Source organism: Hippocampus bargibanti, linkage group LG22, assembly GCF_051943395.1.
Source record: "Hippocampus bargibanti isolate YZ-2025 linkage group LG22, ASM5194339v1, whole genome shotgun sequence".
Classification (NCBI taxonomy): Eukaryota; Metazoa; Chordata; class Actinopteri; order Syngnathiformes; family Syngnathidae; genus Hippocampus; species Hippocampus bargibanti.
This window is the reverse complement of record NC_142755.1, coordinates 3509019-3528186: the sequence shown is the minus strand read 5'-3', so window position 1 is coordinate 3528186 and position 19168 is coordinate 3509019. Positions and strand designations below refer to the sequence as shown.

Sequence of the window (19168 nt, the reverse complement as noted above, 5' to 3'; positions counted from 1 at the left end):
GGCACATGGGCATTTTTTTTTTCTTTTAGGTGTGCCTTATAGTGTAGAAAATACGGTAACCATTTTTTTCTGAATAGAGAAGAGAGTCCAAGGTTTCTAATGCTGTATTGAATGTTGATGTAATCCTAAAACTCAATATTCTGTGTGTCCTGGAATTCGAGTGACAATGACAAAAACCCTGGCACTGGAGTTTTTTTTGCACATCGTCTGGAGTTAATCTGGCCCCCCAAAAAAATGTCTGAATACAAAATTTCAATTACTCTGTATGTACACGAATCAGCTGAACGCACAGAATTTTAACACCAAACCTGTAGTAAGGATATCATGTTCGCCATTTCCTGTTAGCGGTCACTCCCGCTTGTTTTTATCGCATCCCCCCCCCAAGTCCCCATCGCACCTCCCCGCTTTCCTCGCCGGTGTTCATTTTATCAGGCTTGTTGTTGCTTTTCCCCGCCAGGCGAGCGCCGAGCGCCGTTTGACATGGATATTAGATCTGTCAATCACAGCACGGCAAGTCATTCGGTCTCAACGGCACTGTTCTTTGTCTCGGTGTCGCCAGAATATTCGGAAACTGATTCACTGCCATTCACACATTTTATTCGGGAATTAAAAAGCACGACATTCGGGTTTTGTTTTGTTTTTCATGCTTGGGTGCCGATAAAGCGCCGGTCAGACCTCTGACAATGTTTTTTTTTTCCCCCTTCCACCAGTGGGCATCATTCGCCTTTGTCCCATGTTACAACTTCAGCTGTTAAAGCGCTAAATAAATCAATATGTATTGCATTTTGTACAGCCGCGCCCATTTCAAGCTCAGATAACTCCAGACCCATATAACTAATAAGGAATTAAAAACAGCTGAAGCTGTAACAAAGCGCTAACATGGAAAAAAGGCAAATTCTGCCCCCTTGTGAAAAAAAAAAAAAAAACATTGCCAGAGGCCATGGTCAACGCTTTATCGGCATGAAAAAAAAGCAAAACCTGAACAATTTAGGATATGGCGCTCAATGTTGTAATTTCAATTCCCGAATAAATTTGTGAATGGTTGTGAATTAGCTAATTAATTTGAAACCGGAATCAAAAAGTCCTCCATGGAGCATTTACAGTTGCTCCAAACCAAAATGCTGAACATGTACAGATAGAGATATACAGTATATTTTTTGCACCTTTTACATTTTTTGCACATTGTCTGGCAGTGAATGAGTTAATGTTGAGGAGCGAAGAGTTAGCCTATTAGCATTAGCCAGCTAATGTAATTGCGCATTCACTGAAATATTAGCGTGACAATCAGTTCTGGCGCTATATCAGAAAAATAATCAAGTCACCTTTTAGTTGATGGCGTATTTCTATTAGTAGTCAAGCATGGAAAAAAAATATAAAAAATGTATCTGGCCTTTAAAATCGCAATTTCGCGACCACGTCTTTCACGATTGCTAACGTGATCGTTCACCTCCCCAATATTTTCTGCGTTTCGCTTCCTTGCGCTTTCTCGGTCGCCATTTCCCGCCAATCATGGGCATTACAGTCAATACACCCCCCCTTCCCCCGCCATTTTGTTTTCATTTTTAGCCATTGACATTATCAAAAAAAAAAACTACTGAACAATATTCTCCTGCGCAGTCACTCGACGCCAGCCTTTCAAAGCCACGCAAAAGGCGAACGCGCCCAATAAAACGGCGGGGCAGCGGAAAAGCAAGTCGCGGCGAAGATGATAAAGCTTGAAAAGGCCAGCGCTGTAAAACCAGCCAGTTTGCTTGCGCGCTCAGGCATTACACCCACAAAAGGCTCCTTAATTCTCCAATCCACCCGCCCCCCACCGATAGCCATTATGTCTCTAAAATACACCCCGAGTGCAACAAAAGCCCACTGACTTATGGGACAATGCGGATTCAAGAAAACACGAAAAGAGAGTAGATTAGCGGCTATATTTATCAAAGACGGAGCGACGCTGTATGGATTGGGAGATTAAAAACAAAACAAAAAACAAAACAAAAAAACACAATGCACTTTATCGTATCTGATTTTTTTCATCCAGGTGACTGCTTCGATATGTTCTGTTAATCCCGGCTTTGTTGGCTCCCTCGCAGGTTTACGCGACCGTATGCTCAAAAAAAGCGCGCCCGGCTGAGCCGCCCGTACACCGAAATCAAACGCGCCCGTCGTCGTCCTCGCGCTAACCCCCGTCACCCAAAGTTCAAAGTCGGCCCTTTTAGATGATCACGTTCGCGCGCGCCTCCGCAGGTGGGAAATTAGCGGTGCCCCGTTTCTCTCCGTTGAGTCGTTATTCTCACATCATTTGTTTTTTTTTTTTTTTTTTTGCTACCAAACAGATGGCGTGCGAAAAGTCACGAGGAGGCGCGTTAAAGTTTTTTTTTTTATTGGCGCGATAAAAACCTGCGTCGTTTCATGCACCCCTTTAAAGGACAACCGACGCCAAGTTGTGTCCATAATTTGTAAAATGGCTTCAAATGACTTCTACTGAGCGTATTTTAATAACATTCCACCGCATATAGCTATATTTTACGTTTGAAGATTCGCGCTGAATATTCAGGAAGTCTTGTTTTTGAGTTGGTGACGAGTCCGTACGTGACGTCACTGAAGGAACGCCACTGACCGAGAAAAAAAAGACGCATTGTAGTTGTCCTCCCATCACGTCAATGTATTTTGCTGTACTTGTTTGGTCTGTGGACCTCGTGTTGCACCATAAAGGCACCAGAAGAGGGCGTCCAAGCGCCATATAAGGAATTTATCAGCCTGTGGAAGCGGCCACTGGAGGTCGCCATTTTATGCCTCTTTTCTGGGACGCTACATTGCAGTCCAGATTCCTCAAAATGACACGGAGTACATTCTTTAATCGATTGCAAACATATATGCTTTCCTCTTCAGAACTATTTGAATCATATTCATAACTGGATGTGTAACAAGAAAGCATATTCTCCGAATCTGAAGCCATTGTTTTGATTCACTTGCAATGCAAGACGTCTTGGCGTGACGTCACAAACTGGGGGCGGGACTTTCTGAATATGCCCAATTCGCAGCTCAATTTTTTTGCAGATTTCGGACACTTTAAGTCATTTTTATTGGTGTTTTGCATTTGACTAAAAATATCATACTTCGTGTTTTGGGTATTTTAGATGCTATAAAACGTTTTTCTGATGTCAGTTAAAAAACCAGAAAGTGACGTCGCTTGTCCTTTAAATAGTAACAACACCGGCGCTAATCAGTTTGAATGGCGTAAGGTCAGTGAAATCTTCCTTTTGGCATCACGAGGCCGCCATGTCGGTATTTCAATTTCTTCCCAACTTTGGGTTCACGATCCAATTTTCTCCGCCACCTTTGACATTATTTGGGGATTTATTTACCTCTCTGAGGTATCAAAGGGCCCCTTTCCCTCTTTCAAACTTTCACTCATGAAAGATGTTGACATTTTGGTAATACCGTCACGGTCGCTGATCTGTGTCCGCACTTTGACCTTGTTGTATCTCCGGGGGGGGGGGACTCTTGTCATCTTGTTCCATCTGTACCCCCCTTTCGGATTCCCCTCCTCACCGTTCCGTGCCGAGTTTACGAATGGATGGTGGCGTGGACTATTCCGGGTCGCTAACTGCATTAGGAACTTGCGATATATATTTTTTCTATTCTTTTTTTTCCCCCGCGAATGGCTTCAAATATTGGATCTCATCTCATAAAAATACAACTAAATAACGAAATAAATAACAACAAAATAAAATAAATAAATAAATAGATAACAAATAATATATAACTAACTAATAAATGGATAAATGAATGAATGAATACACGAATACACGAATACACGAATACATGAATACACTAATAAACAAATAAACAAATAAACAAATAAATAAATACACAACTACATAAAAATATGTTAAAAAAACACATGAAAAATACATTAAAAATACATTTAAAATACATAAAAATACATTAAAAAATACATAAAAAATAGATAAATAAATAAATTGAACAATGAATAGATACATATATAAATCTGGTGAGGTTTTCCAATTAACAAAATTCACAATCATCATTACAGGTGAGTTTCTCTTGATATATGTAACCCCAGCCTTTATCACACTCAGATTTGCAATTGTCATTCTAACAAACTTTTTTTTTTTTTAATTCTGCTTTGAAAACATCAGAAAACATGTATTTTTTGAGAGTGGGAGGTGGAATTACGCACCACATACTTGAACCCCCCGCCCCCTTCCCCTTGCTCGCCGTCTGCGCCCGACAACTTTTTGAAACAAAAGCTAATTCAATCAGGATTTGCAAAGCCTTTAATCCACTTGCGTCATTTTATGTAAGTGTCCATGCGGTGACATCTGCATTGCGCACGTTCCTCTTTATTTTATCATCTCTCAGCATCCCCGTGCTTGAGCTTATAAATAACCTTCCGAAGGTTATGAAACCTTTTTCTCCCGACCCCCAAGCGCCCCATGAGTCGCATTTCCGTTTATCTGACACTTCCTTAAAAAAGGAGGCTATTTGGACTATAAATGATTTAAAAACTGTCGATTCACTTTTCGTCCAAGTTATGGGGGCAATAAGCATTCCATAATGAGGTTAGGGGGCGGGGCATAGGAATACGATTGACATGTTTTCTGATTGAAAAAAAAAGATTCCTAAATTCCAAACGTTCCATAATACCAATATTGAGGGGGGGGGGGGGAACCCCCCATAGAGGACACTTGGGATACCCGGGGGCCAACGGAGAGCAAGGACGCAGCCTGTAATTACACCACTGACTGGCTGCAGAGTGCACCGTTGTTCCAGGGAGAATAGTGTGCATGCATCCGTGCTCGGAGACGGCTTGCAGATATAAAAAAATAAATAAAAATAAATCCAAATTGTAATGTGTGCTGATGCACCGAAGGATAAACCGTCCCATTTCCAGAAGCAGTTTCTGGAGTTGAGCGTTACAAAGTCTCACTGTTTGTGCAAACAGATCACCTTTCGCATGCAGTGAATCGTACTGCCTCTTTTATTATTATCATTATTATTATTATTATTATTATTATTATTATTATATTTTTTTTTACACTACCGCATTTAAAAAATGTCGTCCGTGAGCAGCCGCCAGATAATTTCCGTGACTGGTGAGACTTCCTTTGCGGGTAAATGTCCTTCAAAATAAAATTGCAACTAGTCAATCAACGAAAAAAAAAACGTTTGATCTCTGTCCCACTTTTTAGCCGCCATATTTTCCATCAGCTTTTAAATTGAGAGCGTCGCCTTTTTGGGGGGGGGGGGCGTCGCTACATCGTGGCGGACGTTTCGCCAATTTTCCCCCTGTCCATCTCCCATTGGTGTTCATTGGCCTTGGGATACTTCGCTTGTATCTCTGATAGCCCGTCACCCAGACGCAATTACTTTCCAATGTCATCATTCCAAATGCTCGCCGCCATCAATGTGATGTCATAAAAGCCGAAAGTTCACCCCGCAAACAAATGATGGCCATGTTTTTCTTTCTTTCTTTCTTTCTTTCTTTTCTTCCTGCAGTACAAATGGAGCTTCTCATCTATCTGGATGATGGCGGTCACCCCCAACTCAGCGGCAAGATAATCTCAGCACGGTAAGTGGGCGATACCGTGAATAAGTCACCTGACGTAACCCCGCGGTTCAAGCGATTGAGCTTTCGCCTCGTCGACTGCCGCGCAAGAAACAAATGTGACGCATTAACTCAACACGAAAGTAACTCAAATAGATAGAAATCTAGCCAGCTAGCTAATAGATAGCCAATAGCCAGCGAGCTAGATAGCTAGCCAGCGAGCTAGATAGTTATATAGCTAGCCAGATAGTTAGATAGCTAATAGATAGCTAGCCAGCTAGACAATATAGCTCGCTAAAGATCTCTTTAGCTAGCTTTTGTAGCGCTAGCTAGCTAGATATCTAAATCTATGTATTTATCTATGTATTTATTTAATTACAGTAGTGAAATTGGCTTTTTTTGCTGTGTCAAATTTAGAAAACATTTTTGCTAGGTATTTTAATATGTGAACAGGTAAGAAACCTTACACACTCTTTTTTTCATCAGAAAAAATATTAATTCCTAAGTTATATGGGTCTGGAGTTAGCTGAGCTTGAAATGGGGGCAGATGTACAAAATACAATATGATACATACATATTGATTTATATAGAGCTTTAATAACAGCTGAAGCTATAACAAAGCGCTAACATGAACAAAAAGGCTAGTGCTACCCCCTTGCGTATAAATACCTGCAAATATTGATTCGTAAATATTGTGAACACTTCTGAGTTTGTTAAAACATTTTGGGGTAAAAATTAGATCCCGAATTTGGAGTTGCGGGCCTTCGGTTGAATGCCATGTTTTTTTTTTTTTCGTCAAAATTATCCCGCGCAGGTGAACGTTTTAGAGTGTAAACATGTTAAAATGTTCAATTATCTTTTTTGGGGGGGATGGCTGCGTCACTGCGTGAGCTGGTGACTATCTATTAGCTAGCTAGCTAGCTGGTGACTATCTATTAGCTATTTATTGGCTATCCATTAGCTTGCTGGCTAGCTATTAGCTGTGTAGCTGGCTGGCTGTAAGCTATATAGCTGGCTAGCTGTTGGCTTTCTGGTTATCTATTAGCTATTTATTTGCATTTTCTAGCTAGCTAGCTTTCAATCTATTTGAGTTTCTTGCAGTTGAGTGAACGCTTATCCTGTGACTGTAAAGTGACCTTGAGAGTTTTGAAAGGCACTTAAAAATGAAATGTATTATTATTATTATTATTATTATTATTATTGTTATTATTATAAGAGCAAGAGAGAGCGTGTGTCTCAAACAGATATAGACAACAGGAGCGATGTCACTCATGAATTATTATATTAGACTGAAACAGATAGCTTATGGTTTTAACTGAGCTAAGTACATGTATACTAAACTAACATATTCAAATAACTAACCTACATACATATATAGACTAACTAACTGATAAGAATACGTAGAAATGAAACAACATTGAATGTGTGTATAACTAGTTGTCACATTATTATTGTGGAAGGAAAAAAAATGACTGGCACTTTATCGGAATAAATTCAGGAATGGCAGCGAATGAGTTAATGTTCACATGGTTCCATATGCGTTGGTGAGTTAAAACAGAAATAATCCCGCGGTGGAGAAAATAAAGCGTGAGATAGGGAGTTCCGGGAGCGAGGGGAGAAATAACATTTCCGTCAGCGTCAGCCGCTCATAAATATTATAATTGTGGCGTTATAGAAAAAACAGCGCCCGCTGCGGCGCCGTGTCGCGCTCGGTGATTGACTTTGAGCGAACGCCGTCTCACCTTTTGAATCAAGCGAACAACTGCAACAGGAAGTCATAACGCCATTTGGGAAAATTGGGAGGATAACGCTTGTTTAAAAAAATAAGAAACAACAACACCTCAGTCCAGTTGCTTTTTCTTGGTAGGTTTTAATGAGGCTTTCATTTGCTCCCCCGCGACGTGGTCGGGCATAAGTGATTCTTTCAATGAAGCACCAATCACCTAATAGCCACCCAATTCCCGCCGCTCAGCGTGCGATCACCCAATCGCCCTCCCGCCGTTGAGATAGTCGCTTGATTTAGCGTCATTTAGCGCTTCCCTCAGCCATATAGGATTTTAAACACTTTTTTTTTTCTCTTCTTTCTTCCAATGCCTCAAATCGCCATTGACGACTTTTCTGGCTGAGCGAGCAGGTCAATTGGTGAACGTTGAAGTCTTTAGGTCACTTGAACTGTAGCGAATGAATAGGGATTAGCCACGGGCAGGTAGATGATGGGCCTAGATGAAATACTCGCTGAAAGAACCGAAAAGACCAAACGTATTAAAAGTCAGGCCGAACTTTGAGTACCGCGTACTATTCTCAATCCCCTTTTCATCATTTTGTATCCATATTTAAAGGACAACCGACGTCTCTGGACAAGATGTGTCCATAATTTGTAAAATGGCTTCAAATGACTTCTACTGAGCGTATTTTAATAAGATTCCACCGCATATAGCTATATTTTACGTTTTAAGACTCGCGCTGAATATTCAGGAAGTCTTGTTTTTGAGTTGGTGACGAGTCCTCACCCTACGTCACTGAAGGAACGCCCCTGACTGAGAAAGGACATACCTTGCTTGCGGTACTTTGTTTGGTCTGAAAAATTCATGTTGATGGCGAAATTAGAAGGAAAACACATAAATAATGCGATGGTGAATCGTTGTGTGTTTCATCAAGACTTGTAGAGTGTATTTGACATTCGCTGACAACATTTACCAGGAGACAATTTCCACAGAGCTTTGTCGCCATCTTCTGCCTTTTTTGGTACTGTGAGCACTACAGAGTTTGTCACTACATTTCTCTTAAGTCATTTTTATTGGTGTTTTGCATTTGACTAAAAATATCGTACTGCATGTTTTGGGCATTTTAGATGCTATAAAACGTTTTTCTGATGTCAGTTAGGAAACAAAAAAATGGTGTCGGTTGTCCTTTAAACCCCACGCGTTCAACCCGATGACTTCTCTGCGCCCATTGTCGCGAAACCGCTTTTGTTTAGCTCACATAAGCAAATTTTACAAATTTAGCATCCAATTAAGCGGAGATTTGATGCCTTTTCAAAGATATCTTTAGAACAAAATAAAAATGGCGTTTTAATTGCGGGGTGTCGTCATTCGGGGTGTCTCGAGGGCTCCGTCGTCAATCATTTGTGTACCATGATGAGTACTTGAATATAAATCTCTTCCGTGTACCCGTCGGTTGGACTTTATTTGCCGCCTGCAGACGGATATTTCATATTCACGGCGTGAATAAATCCTTATGTTTGTATCTGGCACGATAATGGCCGCCTTACGGAAGCTAACCGGCTTTGTCGGTCCGTGCCAAACCTCGCGCGACCTGTCATCAAATGACATCGAATTTTTTAGTGCAACACGCCCACAAACGTGGATGTCAAACAAAAACATCAGCGTGCGTCATTACATCCCATGGGTTGCTTTTGGCGCCAGAATGTGACTTTTTTACGGCGCGGAGACGTCCGTCCAGCTATATTTATGTCTTCATCCTTGGTCGGAGGATGTCCTTGCCGTTGTAAATTATCGCTCAAGTGATGCCATAGTAAAAGAAATTCACTCATTCACATGTCAGATGATGTGCAAAAAATGTGTCCATTCTAGTGCCAGGGTTTTTGTCATTTCACTTGAATTCCAGAACCCACAGAATATTGAGTTTTAGGACTACATATACATTTAATGCAGCGTAAGAAACCTTTGACACTCTTTTTTCATCAGGAAAAAAAAAATGTTAATTCCTAAGTGATACGGGTCTGGACTTATCTGAGCTTGAAATGGGGGCAGATGTACAAAATACAATATCATAAATACATATTGATTTATATAGTGCTTTAACAAGCTGTAACAAAGCGCTAACATGAACAAAAGGTAAATGCCCCCTCGTGGAAGGGTAAAAAACATTGCCGGAGGTCTGACCAGCGCTTGATCGAATAGAATAAATTAATCAATGGCAGCGAATTAGTTAATAAGCCCCCTTACCCCCAGCATAATATCTATCTATTAACAGTTGTATTGAGTTCATCGGGAAGGCGGAAGTAGACGCCGAAACATGTCAGGTATTTGAACACCGACAATACACTGTAAGATAAAAATCTGTTTTAAATTAAATTGTCTATCTATTAACTATCTATTAGCGCCAGCTAGGTATCTATTAGCTATCTAGCGAGCTTTCTATCTATTTGAGTTACTTCCGGGTTGAGTGAACGTTGGCGCGTGTGGCTGCCGCTGCTCCCCCACAAAAAAACGTATCCTGTGATTGTAAAGTGACCTTGAGAGTTTTGAAAGGCGCTTATAAATCAAATCTATTATTATTATCATTATTATTATTATTATTATTATTATTATTATTATTATTATTATTATTATTATTATTATTATTATAGTCACAGACAAAGTCAGTTTTATTTTCAAATATGCTAATATGCATGACATACGTATTATTATTATTATTATTATTATTATAGTCAAAGTCAAAGTCAGCTTTATTTTCAAATATGCTAATATGCATGACATACATATTAGTATTATTATTATTATTGTTATTGTTGTTGTTGTTGTTATTTATTATTATTATGATGATGATGATGATTATTATTATTACTATGTTACAAATGTCATTATGTTTTTTTCTTTCAACTTTGACCTCCTATGAAGGTCCTCTAACTTGTATGTCCGAAATATCCCCGAAAAATCGCATAATTGTCGCGACCGCTAAAATATCGCGATCGTATTACGTCTACCTCTGGAAATTTGCCGTTTGCAACCAAGCGGGTCCTTTCCTATTTCAACGCTGGCATTATCTAATCGTCACTTGATTTGCCGTCGGATGATGGAGAGTGTGGACGCGGCATAGCTAAGTGCAATCAAATCATCTTAGCTTCTGTGGTAATACCTCCAACGTTAGCATTCTGCATGGGAGGCGGCCTGAGCCGACTGCTTATGCGCCGGCAATTGAGATCTTAAGTGTCCTTTCACACTTGAATCAAATTGAGAAGGCGGTCCGGCTGTCCTCGGATGTGAACTGTCCGGGTTGCTCTTTTCGTTCTGTCTTGTCGATGGTAAATCAATGACACTTTAATTGCACGGATGCATCGTCACCTTTGGCGGCCCGGGCGAGAACGCCATGATGCTTCGTCGCGTCACCTTAGTTCGACTTGCGTACGCTTTTTATATCCTGTCACAAAAAAAGAAATTAATAAATCAATCAATTAAAAAAAAACATCATGAATAAATACCTAAATCAATACACAAATAAATACAAACATACATAAAAAATAAATAGATAAATAAATAGATAAATAGATAGATTAATACATAAATGCATAAATAAATAAACACACAGCAAATAAATATGCAAATAAATACATAAATACACAAATAATACACAAATAAAAATGCAAATAAATACAAAAATAAATAATACACAAATAAATAAATAAATAGATAAATAGCTAAATAAATAGATTAATACACAAATACATAAATGCATAAATAAACACACAATTAAAAACAATTAAATAAATACACAAATAAATATGTGAATACAAATACACATACAAATAAATACATAAATACACAAATAATACACAAATAAATACACAAATAAAAATGCAAATCTTCTTTTCCTTTGGGCTTTTCCCTTCAAGGGGTCGCCGCAGCGAATCAGTAACCTCCATCTTTAGAGGTTTGATCCGCATGTTTGTTTTGGCCAAGCTTTTACGTCGGATGTCCTTCCTGACACAACCCTCTGTATTTATCCGGGCTTGGGACCGGCACAAGAAGACTTATGTCCCTTTGTGGCTACAGAACAAGCAACTTGCTCAGTAAAAGGTATATATATCTAATTAAATTAAATAAATAATAATAATAAATAAATAATAATAATAATGAATAATAACTACACAAATACATAAATGCATAAATAAATAAATAAATAAATAAATAAATAAATACATAAACACAGGTAAATACCCAACTAAATATGTGAATAAATGTGCAAATAAATACACAAATAAATATGCAAATAAATAGACACATGAATACATAAATACACAAATAAATAAATACATAAAAATAAATAAGTAAATAAGTAAATAAATAAATACAAAAATAAATCTATATTTAAATACAGATGCAAATAAAGCTGCAAATAAATATATACAAATAAATAATAAATACATACATAAATTCATAAATACATTGATACATAAATAGATACATAGATTCATAGATAAAAAATAAATAAATGCATTTGTCAGCACTAAAATAAGAGCAATGCATCACCATTTCTATCTCACCCGGCGTTAAAACTCACCATCCCTTGGCGAACTCCCCGGCGACCCGCCGCGACTCATCAAAGCTTAGTCAACAGACGGTGTGTCCGGCCGGGATAACAACAACAACAAAAAAAACTAAGATAAATATCTCGTTTCTCACGCAAATGGTCTCTGACAGACTAAAAAGAAGCGCCCTCCAGACGTCTCATCTAAATGAAGGCCAAGCGCCGACAATTTGAAATTTATCACCGATTGTTATGCGCCGTCCATTCAGGCGAAAGCAACGGATTGCCGACTGCAACTTGGGTAATTCCCTCTCTCCCCATCGCTTATCTGACGTTTTTTTCCTCAGGCCTGCATCTCATCTATTCTTTTTAGTTATTTTATTCATTCCCAATGGCAGTACTTTCATCTTTTCCTATACCGTCTCTCTTTACCTTGCAAAAGCAATGATACAGGATGCTAACACCCTCCGCGTTCCAAAAAGAACACATCAGAAGTTGTCGCTCACCTTTTTTTAGATGTTATTAGCATTGATAAGAGGATCTATTATTTTAATTAATTTTACAAGATGACCGTTTGTCTTTAAACAGGGATTAGATGGACTGTCATCGATGCTAATCGTAGCGCCGCGGCTGCTTTTTGGCGGATGCTAAAGGATGTTTTGGATTTGATTGCAGCTGAAGGAATTATTCGGTCGTTTTTTGGACGTCCTGAACCGACCTGATTTGCTCTTTTTGTTGTCTCTCATGGCCCCAATGTTGTCATGGTGATCGTGCTTGACATGCTAAACTAATCCAAACCATGTCAACTTTCATTTATTATTATTATTATTATTATTATTATTAGTAGTAGTAGTAGTAGTGGTAGTAGTAGTAGTAGCAGCAGTGTTGTTGTTGTTGTTGTTGTTGTTATTTATTTGTATTTTTTAGCATGAGAAAGTTCACTCATGTCATTTACATGCTAACAAACTCCGCTACGAACCCCCCAGAAGTGCGCGTAATCGAACCAGAGAGCGCCGAGCTTGCATGAATGTGACAGTGAGTTCAGATGGAGGTAAAAACAAAAGTTGCTTATTTATTTATTTTTATTTTATTTTTTGCCAAGACATGTCAGCTTGTTACCACCGGGGACAAGATGGCGATGTCAGAAGTAGTCTGTCAGAGTGAAAAAAAACAAAAAAAAACAAAAAATGTCGCCTGATCCATCAACACGTGAGCGGGCGGCGAAGTACAAGTACATGTTGCTCGTATGTGTCACAGCGCGTACGACTTGTACATCGGCGGCGCCGTGTGAATTTTGACAGTCAACTGCCAGACGGCGAAAGAGAGAAAAAAATAAAAAAATAAAGTCAAATCACTCAATCACGTCCGCCGCCGCGATCCGAGTTCTCCTTTTTTCTCTTTTTTCCCGCCCGTCTAGTCTCCTGTCAATCCAAGGTCGGCGCTTGATGCCGTTTAACAAAATGGCGTGTCAACCGGGTTTCGCGCTCGCCCGGGAAATAACGTTTTGGTCCGCCTTTTAACCCCCCCACACTTGGCCCGCGTCCAAAATAGAAAACGTTCATTGTTGCGACGCGAGAGAAAAAACATGTTATTTTCTTCCCTCTCGTCCTTCGCCGAAAAGAGGAGCCACACTGACACGTTCATTGTTGTCGAGGCGGCGCGGCGTAATGGAAAAATTCTTTCAAACAACGGCGCCGTGACTTCGCTTAAGACGGATAGGCGACCCGGCGTCGGCAATGAAGTGACTTTACCATAACAATGGCCGCCATCCATCAGCCACGTAGTCCGATGGCCCGTTCCGACCAAATCATCCATTACCGGCAACAAAAGGATCGCGCGTCAACGCCGCGGCTAACGACTTCCCCCTCCTGCGCTAAGATAAAAAACCCGTCACATGCCAGTACGGCGATTCATCCATGTCGTGAATTAGCATGTCCTAGCGTATTAGCATGACGAGCTAACGAGACTCTTTGAGTCTGCCTACCTTAGCCTGCTAGCTAGCAATCAGCTGTACACAGACTGCAGTTTAAAAAAATATATATAAGCGGATTAGCATGACGAGCTAATGAGTCTCTTTGAGTCTGCGTGGCTTAGCCTGCCAGCTAGCAATCTGCTGTACACAGACTGTGGTTTCCAAAAAAGTGTATTAGCATGACGAGCTAACGAGTCTCTTTGATTCTGCATAGCTTAGCCTGTTGGCTAACAATCCGCTGTCCACAGACTGCTGCTTAATATAATATAATAAAATAGTATCAGTTCTGCCCACGCCGCTTCAGTGTTAACTATTGATTAAATTTAGCATTAGAAAAAAAGGCGCTAACGACGTAGCAAATCACCAAAATGAGTTGCGTATTTAACCCACAATGTCAGCCAGGCTCTGTGACGTCACCACTTCCTCCAAATATATTATTTTCCGCCTCTTTGTAGCATTTATATCCCAAAACAGCAAAACGCACTCTTTTGTCAATCCGACAAATCTCCTCAAGTCTTTTTGAATTCCATTTTGGTCTCTTGTCTTCATTCTGTCGATGTCAATCTCTGCATGCGCATCTTTGCTTATAATCTCTCTGCTTTGTCGTCGTTTGACAAGCATGCAAATCTGCTGGAATCATTTTTATGTATTTATTTATTTATATTTGATGTTGTTGGCGCCTGTCGCCATCCGCGTCCGTCTCGCTAAAACGCGGTCGCCTAACTTAATTAGAATGTTTCCGTGGCAAGTCGAGTCCTTGAACCTCCACCTTTCTATATTCCATCTCCCCCTTCTGTTGCCATGGCGCCGCAGGCGACCGGCGCAACATGTGGCGAGCCACCCGCCGCTGCGCTCCATTACAGCTCGAGTTGCCGCCGCTATTTTTTTTTTTTCTGCTCCACTTTTTGCTCATGAGAAAAGTACGTCCTGATTTTCCCCTCCTTGACATCAAACCCCGCAGCGGCACTCGTGCCCGGCGGTTGTCCGCGTCAGTAGGTACCCTCTGCATTGTTGATCAAGGGGAGGAAATGTAGGGAAGGGGGTCGGGGGGGTCTCAATCCACCTAACTCATTCACTGCCAGACGATATGCTAAAATGTGTAACGACATAAATATTCAATGCAACATAAGAAACCCGAGTCTCTCTTCTTTATTAAAAAAAAAAAGTTAATTCCTAAGTTGTATGTGTCTGGAGTTATATGAGCTTGAAATGGGGGCATATTTACAAAATACAATACAATATATACAGCTATAGCTAATATATAGCTAATAGATAACTAATAGATAGCTAGCTCGATAGACTTTAACCACAGCTGAAGCTGTAACAAAGCGCTAACAAGGACAAAAGGCAAATGCTACCCCATTGTGGAAAGTAATAACATTGCCAGAGGTCTGACCAGTGCTTTATCGGCACCCTGATTCTGAAATGGCAGCGAGTTAACTGTGAACTGAATAATAATAATAATAATTTCATTTCTAAGCGCCTTTCAAAACTCTCAATGTCACTTTACAGTCACAGGATAAGTTTTTCTATGGGTGAGAAGCGGCAGCCACACACTCAACCCGGAAGCAACTCAAATAGATAGAAAGCTAGCTAGCTAATAGTTAGATTACTAGATAGTTAATATGTTTCCTGACTGAAATAGCTAGCTAGCTTGCTGTATTGCTAATAGCTATCTCTCTAGCTAGTTAGATAGCTAATAGATAGCTTTCTAGCTAGATAACTAATGTTTCCTGACCCAGTTGCATGGAGAATGTTTCATCGGGAAAAAGAAAAACCTTCAGGGTATTTGTTGGATTTCTTTGATTTTTATTTGGATGACCTTCGCTTGAGTAACGCACTGGCAATTAACTCGGATATTTACAGAGAGAAACAATTCACTCTGGAATTGACCCGAGTCAGCTCCGCTGAGACTTTTTCTTTTCTCTCCCGAAAAGGACTAATGAGTTTTTAAATGCCGATGATGTGTTTTCTTGGCGACGGCCGGTACATACTCAACTTACTGGCTTCCCGTTTATCGATTTGAACTCACGCCGTTATCTGCTTTGACCGCGTCGTGGTTATACTCACGCCGTTATCTGCTTTGACCGCGTCGTGGTTATCCTCTCCAAAATGGCGCCCGCTTTGCATCGGGGATGCTAATAACCTTTAACGCTCACCGACCTGTTCGGGCTCTCCACTCTAGTGATTTGCGCCTGTTTCTGCGCTATTTTCTGGTTCAGGCTGGGGAGTCTCCGTCATAGACTGGAGGCTGTTGATAAACCTGCCAAAGTTCCTTCGTACGATGCCCAGACCGGAGAATCTGGGCACGAGACTTCGGTTGGCACCAGCTAACTGAGAGCGGTAAGCACTTTGGCCATCTTTTTCTCTTTCTCACTCGCTGCAGTAAGAACTTCAAATGGAATCAGTGAGGAGTCTGGAGACATTTTCAAAGCGTATTAAGTCACTTTTTATTTCTTAGTTGGAGTTCTCCTTTCGGGTGCTCGTAGCTATTCTATTCTCAACACGTAAAAAATCATAAATAAATACAGGGATAAATAAATGGATAAATAAATAAACAAACAAATAGATAAATACATCAATAAATAAGTACATGAATAAATAAATACGAAAATAAATAAATAGATTAATGAATATTACAAATTACAAAAATACATAAATACATACATACATGCAAGTGAATAATAAATAAGTATACATAAATACATGAATTTATAAATGAATATATATATAAATAAAGACATAAAATAAATACATACATACAAAAATAAATAAATACAAAAACACAAAAATAAATGAATAGGTGAATAATAAATCAGTATACATAAATAAATAGATGAATAAATAAATACATGAATACATAAATAAACAAATAAATAAATATAAAATTACAAAATTACAAAAATACATACATAAATACATAAATAAATACATACATAGATACATGCATGCATGCATAAATAAATAAATAAATAAATAAATAAATAAATAAATAAATAAATGCAGAAATCAAATATATAAATTAAGATGAATAAAGAAATAAAAACATAAAAAATGAATATATAGATTTTTTATATTTATTTTATCCACATTTATGTCCCTTTTTTTCCTTACTGGGAGTTTTCCTTGCGAGTGCTCGTCGCTATTCTACTCCAGTGCCGAAAACTGCGACCAATTTCTGCCTCTGCTCGTTGGTCGCATGACAACAAAGAATTTGAAGTTCCCAAATCAAACAAGTGGATCTGAGTTGTTTGGTGTTTTTGGGCAATCCGACAATTTGGACGTCGAAAATCTTGGAGTCAGTCTTCCTGGAAAAGTGAAAGTTGTTTATAAAAGGAGATGACTTCCATCTTTCTTCCCGTTTCCACTCATCGTGGGTGTAAAACGCATCTGTCCGAAAAATACGTCAGCCAGGGGGAGGTTAACAAAGGTGGTGAAACTAGCTGCCTCATTAAATTCCAAATGTTTCTTTTATTACTCAAAGAGAGCTCTAAACAACCAGCCTTGTTTTTTTTTTTTTTTCACCATCCAATCACAAGCCTCAGTGCGCTTCTCACGCCGCAACCGGTTGCGGGCGTTCCGTCCGACGATGTCAACGATCCGACACGAGCACGCCGTCCTTGGCATCTCAATTTACTTCCACCGACGCCAATCGCTGCGGCCGGAATGTCTGCGGACGTTGTTCTGAACTCGCCGTTGTTATGTTACAGATCTGTACAATTGACATGAATGGCGTCTGCTGGCGGGGAAATTGTAAAAAAGTCCAGAACAAATTCAATTCCCATAATCAAATTTGTGCGGCGTCTGTAATTTGTCTTCGGTGGACCAATGTGAACACATAAATATATAAACAAATACACAAATAAATAAACTTAGTAAAATAAATAGATACATACATAAATACATAAATAAATGAGTAAACAAATACATAACTAAATACATACAGTAAATATACACCCAAAATAAATAAATAAATAAGTAAATACATAAATAATAGATAAACAAATATATCAATAAATAAATAAACCAACAGATAAATAAATACATGCATACATAGATAACTAAATAAATAAATGAACACACAGATACATAAATTCATGAATGAATAAATACATACATACAAAAATAAATGCATAAATACATATTTGAATAAATACATGAAAAATAGGTGAATAAATAAATACATACATATAAATACATTAATAAATACATAAATGAATGAATGCATACATAAATAAATGAATACAGATAAATGAATAAATAAAATAAATAAAATACATAAAATAAATATGATAAATAAAATAAATAATAGATACATAAATACATGGATTAATACATGTAAATACATAAATAAATACATACATTCATAGGCAAATAAATAAACAGATATACATAAATACATACTTGAATAAATACATGAAAAATAGGCGAATAAATACATACATATAAATACATAAATGAATGAATGCATAAATAAATAAATGAATAAATAAAATAAATTAAATAAATATGATAAATAAAATACAGAAAATAAAGAATAGATACATACATAAATGCATTAGTACATGTAAAATTAAATGCATAAATAACTAAATAGGTGAATAAATAAATATACATAAATGCATAAATAAATAAATAAATAAATAGGCAAATAAATAAACATATACATATATAAATGCATAAATAAAAATACATACATAAATAAATTAATGAATAACTGAATGAATAGAAATGAATAAAGATAAATAAATGCATTAATAAATATAGAGAGATATTTTTTGAAATATTTATTTGTATATACATTGTCTGCATATATGTTTTTTTTATTTCCTGGGAAGACACAGAGACTTTATCCCCTTGCAATAAATAATTAAATAAATAACATAAAATCCAGTCATCTCAGCGCTACTTCCTCTGGCACTTTAGCTCTCAGTGCAATGCGGTCATAAAGCTCGCTCTCCCAATTTACTTTCCCTTTATGAGCCATTACCGTGTCACGTTAGCTTTAGGCCTAGGAAAAGGAAACAAAAAACGTTTTTTTGGTGTGTCTTTACTCGCGCAATATCCGACATAAATCAAATATCTGAGAGCCTCTCTTATTGGGCCGCTAGTCAAAAGTGTCTCTCTTGATACATTCATGTTTAAAAAAAAAAGCTTCTGCCGTAAACGCAAAGTGCTGTCTGGAAAATGGGGATACGTTCACGAATAATTCGTTGCAACTTTTACATGTCTTGGCGTTATGTGAAACAAAAGGTGGATTTTGCACCCAACATTGATTTAATGATATTGAAACAGGTTGAGGAGCTTGCCAGTGACTAATCTTAGTCATCTTGATTAATGATGTTTGGGTTAGCAGGGAT

The 19168-nt window shown here is 38.3% G+C and overlaps 1 protein-coding gene across 1 annotated transcript in view; it reads left to right on the top strand.

Moving 5' to 3' along the window:
- LOC148881651 (uncharacterized) overlaps positions 1–19168 on the top strand; it is a 66968-nt gene that overhangs the window by 20785 nt on the left and 27015 nt on the right. Inside the window, exon 6 of the mRNA XM_088989325.1 lies at positions 5518–5590. Within this exon, the coding sequence (XP_088845451.1) occupies positions 5518–5590 (73 nt within the window). The remainder of the gene's footprint in view (positions 1–5517; positions 5591–19168) is intronic.